Source organism: Podarcis pityusensis (genome assembly GCF_964106645.2).
Source record: "Podarcis pityusensis genome assembly, chromosome: 1".
In the NCBI taxonomy this organism is placed as follows: domain Eukaryota; kingdom Metazoa; phylum Chordata; class Lepidosauria; order Squamata; family Lacertidae; genus Podarcis; species Podarcis pityusensis.
Window position 1 is genome coordinate 15,696,780 of NC_138028.1, and position 15,524 is coordinate 15,712,303.

At 47.2% G+C, this 15,524-nt stretch overlaps 1 protein-coding gene across 3 annotated transcripts in view; it reads right to left on the reverse strand.

Annotated features, from left to right (window-relative positions):
• TECPR2 (tectonin beta-propeller repeat containing 2) overlaps nucleotides 1-15,524 on the reverse strand; it is a 50,960-nt gene that overhangs the window by 21,067 nt on the left and 14,369 nt on the right. For all 3 annotated transcript variants that reach the window (XR_013986720.1, XM_081006804.1, XM_081006805.1), the window contains exons 10-16: nucleotides 14,013-14,959; nucleotides 12,734-12,917; nucleotides 10,596-10,769; nucleotides 9,580-9,760; nucleotides 8,336-8,477; nucleotides 4,528-4,768; nucleotides 3,626-3,715 (exon numbers count right to left, since the gene is read on the reverse strand). Coding sequence is in view for 2 of the 3 variants with exons in the window: in XM_081006804.1 (XP_080862930.1) it covers nucleotides 3,626-3,715; nucleotides 4,528-4,768; nucleotides 8,336-8,477; nucleotides 9,580-9,760; nucleotides 10,596-10,769; nucleotides 12,734-12,917; nucleotides 14,013-14,959 (1,959 nt within the window). In the remaining variant the exon portion in view is untranslated. The remainder of the gene's footprint in view (nucleotides 1-3,625; nucleotides 3,716-4,527; nucleotides 4,769-8,335; nucleotides 8,478-9,579; nucleotides 9,761-10,595; nucleotides 10,770-12,733; nucleotides 12,918-14,012; nucleotides 14,960-15,524) is intronic.

Genomic DNA, 15,524 nt, shown 5'->3' on the forward strand with positions numbered 1-15,524 from the left:
GAATATAGTAAATAATTGCCCCGTTCACAACATGAGTAGAACGCAACCCGCGTCTGCGCATGCTGCGATTCGCCGCTTCTGCGCACGCATGCGACGTCATTTTGAGCGTCTGTGCATGCGTGAGAAGCGAAACCCGGAAGTAACCCGTTCCGTTACTTCCAGGTCGCCGCGGGACGCAACCTGAAAAAACATAAGAGGTATGACTGTATTATTACTATTTCTACTGTGCGCTCAATAAACTTTGCTTCAATGCTTTTAACACAGTCAAGCACTATATAAATTTTACAGTATCTTGGCAAAATAGCCCTGTACGGTAGGACAGCATTATCCCCATAATGCAGATGGGAAGGCTGAGGCTGAAAGATAGCTGCTTAGTAATGTAAGAGTCTTGCTGGATCATTCCAAAGGCCCATCCAAGTTCAGGAAGCCAAGAAGCAGACATAAAGAAATACCCTTTTGCTGCTGTACTGCTGCTCCCCAGTAACTGGTATTCAGAGACGTGCTGCTTTTGATCCTGGAGGTAATGTAGAGCTACTACACTGGTGGCCTTATCCTCCATGAATTTGTCCAACCTCCTTTCGAAGCCATCCAAGTTCGTGGCTATCACCAGATCTTGGGGTAGGGAGCTCCACAGTTTAAGTATGTACTTGCTTCATTTCATGCTATATGTTTTACACAAGACCATTTACTGGAAGCGAGTTTTTTTTATGTCTGGCAAATCAACACACACAATGAGTTTTCCAGAGTTGCTCAGGGAGCTAATGCACCTGAAGGAGCATCTCCACCCCCATTGTTCAACCCGGACACTGAGGTCCAGCTCCGAGGGCCTTCTGGAGGCTCCCTCCCTGCGAGAAGTGAGGTTACAGGGAACCAGACAGAGGGCCTTCTCGGTAGCGGCACCTGCCCTGTGGAACGCCCTCCCTTCAGATGTGAAGGAAATAAGCAGCTATCTTAGAAGACATCTGAAAGCAGTCCTGTTTAGGGAAGTTTTTAATGTTTGATCTAGCCAGATCGGCGGGGTATGTATGTATGAATAAATAAATAAATAAATAAGTCAGTAAGTAAGGGATGCGGGTGGCGCTGTGGTCTAAACCAGAGAGCCTAGGGCTTGCTGATCAGAAGGTCAGCGGTTCGAATCCACACAACGGGGTGAGCTCCCATTGTTCAGTCCCAGCTCCTGCCCACCTAGCAGTTCGAAAGCACGTCAAAGTGTAAGTAGATAAATAGGTACTGCTCTGGCGGGAAGGTAAAAGGCGTTTCCATGCGCTGCTCTGGTTTGCCAGAAGCGGCTTAGTCATGCTGGCCACATGACCTGGAAGCTGACTGTGGACAAACGCTGCTCCCTCAGCCTATACAGCGAGATGAGCGCGCAACCACAGAGTTGTCCACGACTGGACCTAATGGTCAGGGGTACCTTTACATCATCATCATCATCATCATCATGCTTTGCATGCAGGAGATTCCTGGCATCTCCAGGCCAAGCACAGATCCCTGCCTGGAACTGCCATGCTGTGTGACAATAGTGGGCTTGATTGTCTGATTCAGGAGAAGACAATTTCCTATGCTGCTTAATCAGCCAGGAAGTCTTGGCATATCAGCACTGCCCTCAAACAATCCTAACCACTGGCTGAAATGAGTTAGGATGGGGAAGAAGTGCCTCTCCACTGATGGTTTAATAATTGTAGTATCCCTCTGTCCTCCACCCTATGCAACTGCGGCAGAAGCCCCTGCAACATCTGCAGAAAACTCTTTGGGTCCAGATCTACCGCTGCCTGTATTTCAGCCAGCAATAGCCAGTGCTAATTTCTGAAGCAATGCATTCTGGGCAGCCTTGGATCCAAAAACTCTTTTGTTCCCCGCAATTAGGCTCACTAGCTCTGCCAGCTTGGAGCTGCTGTGAATAATCTCACCAATGCTCTGTTGGTTTCAATAATGGGAGTGATGGAATTAAACACATGCTAATCATCAGGGCTGAAGGGAAAACACCCACGCCACATACAACACAGCTCCTGATCTGGCTGGGGCAAGCCAGCGAGGTTTTGGAAAGTGGTGGACCATCCCTCCTGCCCTTCTCTGCTCAGGGTTACTCCATCACACAACCCAAAGAACTGTTACAGTGCAGACAAGGCACCAGCTTAACCACCAAAGGAACACGGGAATGTGAAAATCAAAGATGAAGACTTCGTTTGGCTTAAGTGAGCGCAATTAATACCGTGTGTCTGTCTGTGTGTGTGAACTGAAAGTAGACCACACACTTTTAATGCTTCATTTTTGTTAATTGTTTGTGAACCTTAAATCTTAACTGCCCACATTAATGATTATTTATGGGACTGGCTAGGGTGACCTGTGCTCTTTTTCCTACTTGTGCCGCAGTGAAGAGCAAAGGCTAAGCCATGGGGTTAGAAGCCATTCTTCAGGTCTGCCCTTCCTTTCTGTCCAGTCAGCAGGCCCAGACAGAGGGGGGGCCATATGGGCCACTTGGCCCGAGCCTCCGATTCCAAAGGGGGCCTTGGTCAGCATATTCACAATTGCAGGGGATGCACTGGGGCAAATGCGGAGGCGCAAAGGCGGTGGCAGGCGGATTCCCTGGGGCCATGGCTGGCTGGCAGCACAAGAGAAAAGTTTCCCTGGCGTCTGGGGTGGGGCCTGCGATCGGCTCTGCAGAGGAGTGCGGAAAAGGCGCCGGGTGGATGGAGGCGACTAAGGCTGCAGCAGCCAGCGCGCCGCAAACGTGATGGTGGACCATGTTTTTGATGCTGTTAAAAGTTGGTGAGTTTTTGTTTGAAATCTTGTTTCAATAAATTAAAACCACACATATCTTAAAGATAAGTGTGTTGGCTTTCTTATCACAATGATAAACATAAACCATGATAAGGCGAAGTTGCTTGATTTTTCCTGCGTAATTCAAGAATTTGCAGAAAAGAAAGCTAGGAAAGCATTTTAAATGTAAATACTTAAAATAATCCTTTCCCCTATGTATTTTTAAAAAGCACTATTGTATTTTCCATTTTGTCTTTTTATGCAGATACGGTTCAAGCCTTGAAATAAAATTATATGTCAGCATAACTTTTGTGAAAATTGTTTATATACTTACTTATTTAGTAGTCTTCAGTTATCCCAAGGGTAAAAAAAAAGGGGGGGGCCACATTATCTACCTGGCCCGGGCCTCTGCCTGGCTCTGCAAGGCCCTCCCAGTCAGAGGCCGGCGGCGGACGAAGCCGATTGGGCGCCTGGGGCGGTCACGTGCTCGGTGCCTAGGGGCAGGGCCAGCCGCTCACAGGGCGGGGCGAGCTGGGGCAAACCGCTCCACAGGCCTCCGAGGAGTCTGCCTGCCTCCTCCCACTCAGCCACCCTACAGCTGAGGGGGAGGTGGCAGGCGGACCGTTTCGAAGCAGGCTCCGTGATGAGTGCCGCCCGGCATTTTGTCACCCCCCCTCAGTATTTACCCCTGGGATGGCCCACCCCCATATCACCCCCTTCCTCCGCCCCTGTGTCCAGTACACATTAATGCCCTTAGAAAAACCTGCCGATATCAATGGATGGAGTATATTGATGCAAAGAGCTTGTTATCTTTCGCCGGTGTGTCAGAAAAAGCAAGGCAAGGCAGCCCCGGGATAGACGTTACCTTCTTTTGCTGGAGCTGCGGAAGCCAACGCAAACGCCCATTTTGTGGCCGAAGCAGTGCCGCGAGGCACGACGTTATTCCAATAAGTACCTGGAGAAGGAAGGAGGAATAGTCTTAGCATGGAAACAGCCAGCTTTCTCCCAAACTCTTCTGGTGCTCTGGAGATTCCTGCTCCAAGTTTTTATTCTGTACACCATGGAATTCTCATCTTAGGCCCTTCCCTCCAAGGGAGGTGTGAGAGCAGGCCTTCTCAGGGATGGCCCCCTGTTTGTGGAATGCTCTGTGAGGCACACTTGGCATCACCATCACTATCTGTTTTTAGGTGCCAGGCAGAAACGTCTTTATTTGCTTTTGTAAGTTGCTCTGAGTTCACCTTTCTGAAAAAGAAGTGATTAATATTATTGGTCATATTATTATTAGTCAATATTATTATTTGTCATAATATTCTTCATCACCATCATCATCTATGCATTCATCTCTCTCATATAATGAAAATTGCTGTGGATATGGAGTAGAGTTTCCACTCAAGGTGATGTTTCCAAAAATATGTATTACTCAGAATATGGTGTTAAATGATCCGCTTCTGCTTTTGCCCACTTTGGAATGGCAGAATTACCAAAGAGGTTGACCACCGTTTCTCACAGAACTTTAGTGTTGGAAGGGACATTGAAGGTCCTCTAGTCAAACTCTCTGCAATGCAGGAATCATTCGCCCAATGTGGGGTTCAAACCCACAACCCTGAGATTAAGAGTCTCACGCTCTGCTGCCATGGGAGGTTCAGGGAGTCTTCCATTTCTAAGCAGTTGGTATGAATGAAGACACACTGTTGTGCTGCTAAATGTGGACAAACCGCCTGGCTTCGCCTTTTGCAAACAGAAGCCAGCAACCAAAAGCACGCCTACCTATGAGGTTTCCCTTCGCTACGTGAAACTCGTTCTTCCCTGACGAGATCCAGACGCCGCCGCTGCTGACGGCAAGAAGACTCGGCTGACACTGAAGCGGCTGTGGCCAGAAAGCCGTGCGGAGTTTGTCTGCCACCTTCTCGACAGGGGCCTGAGCTGCTGTGGCTACTGTCTGGGTTGCCTGGATGATGGTCTGGAAAAGGCTGCTCTGGTCAAACACTACGTAATCCGTAATGCTTACCTGGGGGGGAAATGTACGGAAAGAACCAGGTCAGCGAAAGAGAAAGATAAGACTGGATAATAGGCAAAGTCCCAATGTATTATCAATGAGGTTTGTGAGTCTCTCTGATTTCAAGAGGAGAAAAATCGACATTTGAAATCAGCGGGACTTTTTAATAATAATAATAATAATAATAATAATAATTTATTTATACCCCACCCTCCCAGGCCAGAGCCGGGCTCAGGGCGGCTAACACCAGTAAAATTACAATAAAAACATAATAAGGGGGGGACGGACGGACACCAATTTAAAATACAGGTTAGAAATAAAATTTAAAATGCAGCCTCATTTTAATAGTAGCCCATAGATCAAAACCATAAGGGGAGGGAAACATAAGGGCCAGACTGAGTCCAAACCAAAGGCCACCCTCACTTTGTCTGCATTGTGTCCAACAGAAACATAGGAAGCTGCCTACCTAGTGTTCTTCAATATTGGCTTCCTAGATGTTGGTGGACTACAACCCCCATCATCCCTCACCCAATGGGCTCAGCTGGCCGTGGAATATGAGTGTGCTACTCCAAGAACATCTGGGGACCCAGGTTGAAGACTGGTCTACACTGACTGGTAACGGCTCTCCAGAGTTTCGGTTGGGGGTCTCGCCCAGCCCTATCTGGAAATGCAGAGGATTAAGCCCGGGACCTTCTACATGCAAAGCATAAAGATAAAAGGACCCCTGACCATTAGGTCCAGTCGCAAACGACTCTGGGGTTGCGGCGCTCATCTCACTCTATAGGCCGAGGGAGCCGGCGTTTGTCCGCAGACAGCTTCCGGGTCATGTGGCCAGCAGGACTAAGCCACTTCTGGAGAACCAGAGCAGCACACGGAAACGCCGTTTACCTTCCCGCCGGAGTGGTACCTATTTATCTACTTGCACTTTGACGTGCTTTCGAACTGCTAGGTTGGCAGGAGCAACGGGAGCTCACCCCGTCGCGGGGATTCGAACCGCCGACCTTCTGATCAGCAAGCCCTAGGCTCTGTGGTTTAGACCACAGCGCCACCCGCATATGATGTACAATCGGGTTATTGCCCTTCCTGAATATTTGCAGTTATTCTGGCTACTGGCAACAACAAATAGTGAGGACGGGCAGGAGGCAGTTTGTGTAATACTGAATTCTGCTTGCCACGCTCTTGAAGCTGTTTTTAGTTTTATGCTTTTTGGTTTTATGCTTCGGAACCAGAGAGGTGACAAAGAAACAAGCACTATAGATCTCCAATCTGGAGTGCTGTTAATCAAAAAATTAGGTGGCTCTGAAATATCCTAGCAGAACAATGTGTAGATTAGTGAAAACTGCAAAGGGGCACCTCAATTCCTTTGGAAGGGTTGGTTGTTACATCAAAGGCAAGCAGCCAAGCTGTTCCTTTTGAGAAAGTATGTGCAAAGGGGGGGGGGGGCAGAAAACCCTACACCTGACAAGAAAATCCAAGTAACAGGGCTGATATTTTGCAAAGGGGAAACAGTAACATTTGTCTCACTCCACAGCTGGAGATTAGTGAAGGTTTGTGAGAACACTGCGACTAGCAAAAGGAAGAAGCTCAGATACCTCACTTAGCAAGATAAATGTGAGTTTAGTTCTTTATCTCTATTTTTTCTTCAGTGGCTCTAATGGGAACAGGACCAGATAGACTCCTTTATCTTGCGTTTAGGAACTAACCTATAAGAGAAGTCATATATAAAGCCATGTCTGTTGGCAGTTCCACACTACAATCCCTGCAAAAACAACTTTAACAGTCATGGCTCCCCCCCCGCCCCGGAGAATCCTGGGGAACTATAGTTTGTTAAGGGAGCCAAGAATTGCGAGGAGACCCTTAAAACCGCAGTTCCCAGGGCTGATCGGATTGTTTTTAATTTGACTCTATTTTTGTAGTACTTCAATTTCCCAACAACTATGTTGAGCAGCTCAACAATAACCACCTTAAAAATGAGCAAACGTTACAATCGCTATAGTCACATCAAAAGCACAACAGCATATAAATAACACAGAAAACAAATTCGTCATATAAGTAATACAGTTCTATACAAACTCAAAGCGAGTCAAAAATGTCAGAAGTGGCTGCTGAGCACCAGCCCTGTGCCACCAGAGACACTTTCTCTGGGACGGGGCTTCCTCAGCCAGGATGCCTTGGGGGAAGCCATGAATAAGAGTTCTTTATATGTATGGTGTGGTTGTGCCCTTACTGTGAACAGCAGGCTCCTGGAGAGCAGACAGATAAACAACTACCTGACATTCAGAAGACATCTTAAGGCAGCCCTGTTCAGGGAAGTTTTTAATGTATGATATTTTACTGTTTTTTGGTTTCTATGGAAGCCGCCCAGAGTGGCTGGGGAAACCCAGCCAGATGGGCGGGGTACAAATAATAAATTATTATTATTATTATTCTCCTCCTCCAGTCCTGTTGCTGTGGTGTGCTAAGCCATGGTTTGGCTTAGCGCAGGCACGTCCAAATTCTAATAGGTTGCGATCCACCATCAAGTATCAAAATCTGGCAGTGATGTACCACGCTCTCCCACAGTCATTCTTCAACTTAAACATATTATATTTGGGTGGGGGAACCCAGCCAGATGGGCAGGGTATAAATAATAAATTGTGATGATGATAAAAATAATTACAAATTATTACCCCTACACCAGCCCCTTCCCAGGGCTCTTGGTGCACGTGGGAAGGCAACATGCCCCAAAATGACCAATTGCCCCTTTACCGACGAAGAGCTCCTTGGGGAGGGAGGGGGGCAGCAGCTTACTTTTGAGTAAACACAGCTAGGCTGGAGCTGGAAAGGTGAGGAAAGTTCAGCATCCAGGCATAACTAAGAGGGAGAGGGTGTTTTCTTTCCATGGGAACTGGCGGGAGTGGGGAGAGGGATGTCATTGTCTCTCTGCCCTTCCCTTGGCTCCCTTTTCCGGCTAGCCAGCTGACTGAGCACCTCCACAGCTGCACCCACACCTCATCTTTGCCTCCCTGCCCAGGGCTGAGGCTTTGGGGGGGGAGGGAGGTGCCTCGCACCTTTCTGGGCTGGCCAGCTGACTGGACGTCGGGTAAAGCAGGGTGATTTAGACGAAGATCCATCGCGCGATCTACGAGTCAATCGCGATTGATGCATTGGACATACATGGCTTAGTGTGTCATCTGAACCCAGGCTTGCGGTTTTGTTTCCTGCAAACAAACCATGAGCTGTAAATCAAGAACAAACCATGGTTACACCTCGTGGCTTGTCTGCAGTGGGGCATACCAAGAGCATGGGTTTGAACGACTGGCTAAGCCAAACTACGGTTCAACAAACACCACTGTGACAGGAGGGGGGAGCAGCAGGACCGGAGGAGGATCAAAGTGTCCACGATCTCTTCTCATGCTTGGCTGAAGCATGACATGCAAACCGGACCAGCATCTGATCAGTAGTGGCTCTCCAAGGTCTCATGCAAAGGCTTTTCTCAGATCCAAGATCCTTTAGGTCAGGTTGCATCAGGGACCTTACACGTGCAAAGTATGTATTTTGCCCTCTGCATTTACTGAAAGTAGAAGAAGGAATGCCTACTTGCCACCAGTGGTTATCATCCCCTTGTGGTTTCTTGGAAACAACACCTGTTCTGAACCACAGATTGCCATGGATGTCTAAAACCCATATGGTCTGCTGGTCTCCAAGAGTCACACACACCGGCTCTAGAGCTTGCATTTCACTGCAAAAACGAACAAAAGTCACAACACATTGGCACACAAGTGTTTCCACCCTCCCCAAATATACAGCCCGTACCATGCCCTGCCAATTTTTCTGATTTACTTATTTACAGCTCTGTGAATTGAAGTTAAAACGGTTCAGTAGAATGCTATTGTTTTAGCCTTGCACACAACTCACTCTCTATATACTGCATTTTTCGCTCTATAAGATGCACCAGACCACAAGACGCACCTAGTTTTTGGAGGGGGAAAACAAGAAAAAAAATATTCTGAATCCCAGAAGCCAGAACAGCAAGAGGGATCGCTGTGCAGCGAAAGCAGCGATCCCTCTTGCTGTTCTGGCTTCTGGGATAGCTGCGCAGCCTGCATTCGCTCCATAAGACGCACACACATTTCCCCTTACTTTTTAGGAGGGAAAAAGTGAGTCTTATAGAGCAAAAATACAGTATATATATGTATGGCTCAGGTTGCAGCATATTGTGTGGGTCATGGTAAGAGATCGCAAGAACTGTCAAGGCTATCTGTTGGAACCGTGGATCCAAGGGAAGGCATTCAGAGGAGATCGTACTGAGGAAGGACTTGGAAATTTTCCAGACTTCAGAACTCAGAGAACTCTATCAGTTGCGGGACTTTGCAAGCAACTGAACTGTTTGCTGGAGTTGGCCTTGTAAAGACAATCTGCTAAATAGCTGTTTTCTGTGGTGAGCTTGATCTCTTGGCTGAGCTTCCACAGTGCATACACCACCCAACACCTCAAAACGCACAGCCCTGCGTCTAAGAAGGTAAATCAAAGCAGCTTTTAGTACTCGTTGGAACATGACCACATAAATGAACAGCTGTTATCAAATTGTGCAATATTAAATGCCAGCTGATACAACTTCCTCGTGCTGCTCCCACAAATGGGCTGCTTTTCAGCCTCTTGTGCAGTTTCAGAACAGAGCGCAATGTAACGCAAGGTCAATGAAACCTACTGCCCTGATTAGGAAACTGGCCTTCTCGCGTGATGCAATGCTCCCTTCGAACGATGTGTAAATCCAAACTAAGGTGTTGCAAGATCAGGGAACATCTATTACAGAACATACCTGCTGATTAAACACTGCTTACCTGATGACATCGCATTTCCACTGCTCCCCTTCAGGGCAGAAGCTGCTTACCCCCTCGCGGTACAGAAGCGCACGATGCTCAGTTAATGCCCAGACAACATTATTTCTGGCTGTGACCTGCGAGAGCGGATAGGGACAGTCCACTTTTACTGCTCTGGCACAGGGACGATCCACACTCAGGCCTTCAAGTAAAATATAGAGTAGAAATAAATTGCATTAACTCACTTTTTATGCTTACGGTGCTCACCTTCAGGGTTCATAAATTATCTTCCTGTGGTTATTATGGCCATGCTTTAAGCTCACAGTGTGCTCTCTTAGCACATTCCTTTCCGGGAACGGCCTGTGGTGTTTTCTTCCTGGTCAGAAATTACTGCTCTTATCAATTTCATTCTGAAAAAAGCCTTGATATCTGTGGATGTTCGCACACTCTTAAATCATATTCCTGTGGGCAACGAAAGTGGGTTCTGCAAGCCTCTACAGTGCCTAAGAGACTTCTGCTGTAAAACGTCTATCGCCCGGTGGCCTGAAGATCTTACACCTTTTACATATGAATGCATGACTCACAATCATCCCTTTCTTTTAGATACCTCTTTAGACATTTGGACTTTCTATATGAATGTATACATTTTAATCAGGACTGATGGAATATTCTTATGGTTAATGCCAGCAGGCAATGAAGTTTTTAAATAAATAAATAAATAAATACTACTGATCTTCCTTACTTATTTGCTTGTGTAACATTTACCATTAAAAAAAAGTTGTTTTTTTTTTTAAATCTACATTTATCTGCGCCCTCCGATAACACTGCTTTCAATAACTTGAGTCATGATGTGCCTTGGCAAGGGGAGGGGGTGAAGGAGGATGGGAAATGGCAGGAAAATTGTCTGCTTTACTTCGTAACAACCTTGAGAAGTTTCCAAAGAACCAGAGGGTTCTCCCAAAAGGCACTTTTTTGGGGGGGCGGAGGGGGAAACACCACCACCCTAGAAGAAGCAAAAAAACAAGTAACTAAGGTACCTGTCTGCAGGTATAGATCGCCGTTTGTTCGGATAATCCAGGCAGTGTCATCACTCAAAGATACAAACGCTGTCTCAGGCAAAGCTTCGTACCAGTGACGCTTTCCTTTAATAGTCACTTTTCCACAGGCAAAGGCTTTATTGGTTTTGTGCTCAACCTTCCACAGAAGAGTCCCTGAGGAAGGAGCCTCACATCAGTCAGATGAATCATGTTTAGCGCAAGGGAACACCTCTGGACCTTCTTAGGCGCTCCAATTTTATTCGTTAGTTACAGTCATTTTAAAGCTTGAAAGACCTACTTTCATGGAATATACAGTGGTACCTCGGTTTAAGAACAGGCCTGTTTACGATCTGTTCGGTATACGAACTCCTCAAAACCGGAAGTAGTGTTCTGGTTAGCAAAATTTACCTCAGTCTACAAACTGAAGCTGAACGGTGGAAGGGCACCGGCAGCAGAAGGCCTCATTAGAGAAAGCACGCCTCAGTTTCAGAATGGCTTTGGTTTAAGAACGGACTTCTGGAACCGATTAAGTTCGTAAACCGAGGTACCACTGTATATATATAGGACCCCTGGATGGTTAAATCCAGTCAAAAGCAAATATCAGGCCGAGGGAGCCGGCATTTGTCCACAGACAGCTTTCCAGGTCATGTGGCCAACATGACTAAACAGCTTCTGGCGCAACGGAACACCGTGACAGAAACCAGAGCACACAGAAACACTGTTTACCTTCCCGCTATAGCGGTACCTATTTAGCTACTTGCACTGGTGTGCTTTCAAACTGCTAGGTTGGCAGGAGCTGGGACAGAGCAACGGGAGTTCACCGCAATGACATACTGGCAAAGAGCATTTTTATGGACAGCACAGCCACAGAAGTTGCTTGCAAGGTGGATGCAAAATGTTTTGCTGGAAATGTCCCCCAAAGATCTTAAACCCATTAGAAGGCACACTGCTTTTAGTACTTTGACCATTATCGTATTATTTTACAACTGTTTGAGGTGGACTAGTTTTTTATTTGAACTGAGAGCTGCCTGGTAAGCCCTGGTAAAAAAATAAAATAAGCCAGCATTGCCCCCTGTAGTATTATACTGCTAAAATTCCAAAGACGTTGAACAGAATTGTCACAGAAAATCAGGCACAGCGTAAGGGGCAGGTAGGAGAGTCAGAACATACAATCAGGAGAACTGATAAAACGCTTTTTCGAGACTACACTTCAGGCTGGGTGTGCATGGAGGGGGTTTGTCCGAATGTTCTTCTCCACCTGGCAAAAAATCATCCCTCCACGCGAGAGTACTAGCCTGCCAGGGGAAGGTTATATTTCAACCCAACAGACTTCTTATCACTGAAACATGTAACCTAACCAGCCCATTTGCAGCCTATGGTGGAACAGTTCAGGGAAGCTTGACTGCTTTTCTGCAACATGCAACCAGATACCCTCAGCCTTTTGTTTTCTGTACTAACGCAACAGACTATTAACCCCAGCTCCAAACGTAATTCTGGACTCTAGAAGTATGCACCAGAAGTGCACTGGTTCTGCTACCGAGATCTGTAAAGGCAAAGGTAAAGGGACCCCTGACCATTAGGTCCAGTCGTGACCGACTCTGGGGTTGCGGTGCTCATCTCGCTCTATAGGCCGAGGGAGCCAGCGTGCAGCTTCTGGGTCATGTGGCCAGCATGGCTAAGCTGCTTCTGGTGAACCAGAGCAGTGCACGGAAATGCCGTTTACCTTCCCGCCGGAGTGGTACCTATTTATCTACTTGCACTTTGACGTGCTTTCGAACTGCTGGGTGGGCAGGAGCAGGGACTGAACAAGGGGAGCTCACCCCGTCGCAGGGATTCGAACCGCCGACCTTCTGATCGGCAAGTCCTAGGCTCTGTGGTTTAACCCACAGCGCCACCCGCGTCCCTTGCACCGAGATCTGTAAGTTGCTCATAATCATTTCAAGGGTCGCGCATGGACCTTGTCTGCGGGAAGAATGATCTCTGTATATAAGAAAAGGCAAACGAAGTTTAATCAAACAGAGGGCAGCTGCAACGAGGCTTTTGCAGCAGAGTTGCAGAAGCCATTCCTCCCCCCCCCCCCAACCGAGTACAGAAGGCAAAATGATGATGGTGATGAAAAGAATGGCAGGCTAACCAACCTGAAGGAGAGACTGCCACCTGCTGGACATTATCTTCAAACTTCTGCCATCGCAAACCAGCACTAGGTAAAACACTGCAGTACAGGCCACCTTTGTAGTCCAGGCACCAAATGTATTTTTCAGAGACAACCAGGCTCAGTATTCCATAGCCAGGACCTGCGTAGCCCATCCAGCTTTCTGCAAACTAAAGACTGGAGAGTTAGAATGCAGGTGAGGTATCTTTATCGGTGCGAGAAATCGGACAAACTTCAACATTATGAAAAGGGAGGGGTGAATGCATTCATTGTATCTTCTTGAAATGCTCCATTAAAAAAGAAGGAGGATCATTTGATTTCTGCAAGACAAACATTAAACAACGCAGTCTCCAGAAATTTATTTAGTTATATCCAATGTGAGTTTTCTCAGCTTAATCACCCACCCTGGTAACTGTTTTGATAGTTATGGTGGGATTTCTAGAGAGTTTCACAGCCAGGAAAACACCATTAATTCCTAGACACTGGAATGATGGCTCCTAGATGTGAATCCAAAAGTACATTTCTCACGCTGACCAGAGGCAGGTAAAGTCTGATAGGGTATGGATGCTCTGTGCTGAAGTTTCAAGAATAAATTGGCTTGGTGTAATAAATTTAAGTGGACAGAAATAAAGGGGTAATCGCTCTTTGCTACACTGCAACCGTCTTCTCCTTCATACCAATCGCCCCCAGTGTCCCATGGCTCTCTTCCTACTTCTGTAAACCAAACAAAAGCATATTTGCAGTTTCTAGTTGTTGAAACCTGTTTTTTTTTTTTTAAAAAATACAGCTTCTGGAAAGCCAGTATTCTGGAAAGTCAGCTTCTGGGCATTGGCTCGTAAGAGACTGGCCCCAATATCCTAAATACTGTGCTTCATTTTAAAGATGTAATAAAATACGGACTGGATTAAGAAGAAACGCACGTGGAGTGCAATACGGCTTTCCTGCTTCTCCTCTCTTTCTCCCCGCCTGCCCGAATCCACTTGTGGGGATTGCAGGGAACACTGTGGTTTGGAGGGCTGAAGCAGAAGTGAGGGAAGATCAATGGGGAAATGGCTGGTGGGGCCGCAAGGACCTTCCACTCACGCTGGGGGCAGGCATAGGCAAACTCCGGCCCTCCAGATGTTTAGGACTACAATTCCCAGCATCCCTAGCTAACAGGACCAGTGGTCAGTGATGATGGGAACTGTAGTCTCAAACATCTGGAGGGCCAGAGTTTGCCTATGCCTGCTCTAGGGTGTGATGCAAGTTTGTATTTAAGCGCATACCTGATCCGACTTTAAAAGCGCTCCTTCATCTAAGCTGGTTCTGACTTTTTCCTGGGGCGGGAGGCAGCCCCCCATTTCTGTCACACTCGTCTCAGAGGATGAATAAGGCAAACCATGCCTGTAGATATCCTCTTCATCACTCGATGCAGATCTCTCAGCTGCGGCATCAGAGGTGTTGGTTATCCATTCACTGGCAGCGCTAGCATTGTGGTTAGCCGTCAGTGGTTCCCTGAAATCGTGCCTGGGTAATGCACTCTCTTGAAGACCGCTCTCCTCTTTAAAAGGGGCAGGAAGGGGACTGGCGGGGACTGGGTCCGTTAGAGGTAGCTGCTGCTTCTGTTCCATGTGGGTCTCAACTCCCGCCTCCTGACCAGATGAGTCCTCAGCACTAAGGCTGGCTTTCACATCTCCAGACATCCCTTTCCCAGGTTTTGTCTCTTCCAGAGAATCTAAAACACCTAACTTAGCTAAAGTGCCTTCTGTTTTATGCAGGACAGAACAACTCTCTTCATTCTGGGCTGGCGGTTTTGAGACGATTTCGTTTTGTTCAGACGCAGAGCTCCAATTACATTCAGCGCCATCGCTAAGCGCTTTATCTTCTGCGAGAAGCAAGGAGGAACCGGAAGCCAAGGAGCTCCTACCAGGAGATGTGCCCACTTCGTTCTCGCCGTTGGAACATTTCAGGACTTCTGGCGCATCATCGTCCTCTGGTGTCAGAGCAGCTACCGATTCTGGCGACTGAAGGACGCTGAATGTTTCAGAGCCATTTTCCTCCTGTGGCACGTTTTGGGATTCAATACAGAATACACTTTCCTGGTCTTCAGAACTGCCCATGAGGCTAGATTCAATAGAGAAAGAGTCTGCGTTTACAGACTGAGGGCTGTCAGCAAAGTCTTGACGTTCACAGGACGGTGTGCTTTCCAGAGAGCTGAGGTATCTCGAATTTTCTAAGCTCACACATAGTCGGGAAAGGTGGGAGAGGGAAATAGGTAAGCCGAGGGGCAGAGAGGAGGAAAGGGAGAAAAGAAGCTTGTTAATTAAGGGAATGCCATTCTAGGGCCAACGAAAAACAAGAAACATCTGTTTGAAGCTATTGAATTTGACCAACCAGGAATATATTGGCAGGCCAAACTACCTACTTCAGCAGTGCAGAACTTGCCACCAAAGCAGAACATCAACGCAATCTTAACTGTTGTGTTGTAGTAGCCAAGGGACTGAGCTGTGATTCAGGAAGTTTCTGGTTTGAATGTCACCTCTACCCCACTGCTGTCAAAGAGGAAATCCTCTCTCTCAGCCTCTGTCCCCACTCTCCAATAGGGAGAAGTAACACTGATTTATACTGCAGGGTTCTTTTAAGTATTACAAAACTCTGAATGCACTAAACCAGGGACGTCCAACTCCCAAGAGCTGCGATCTACTCCCGGAAAAAAATTACAAAGCTGTTGAGCTTTTTTTACGGGGGACAGCAAATAGTTCTGCCACCGGGGGGGGGGGGGGGGACGGGACACAGGC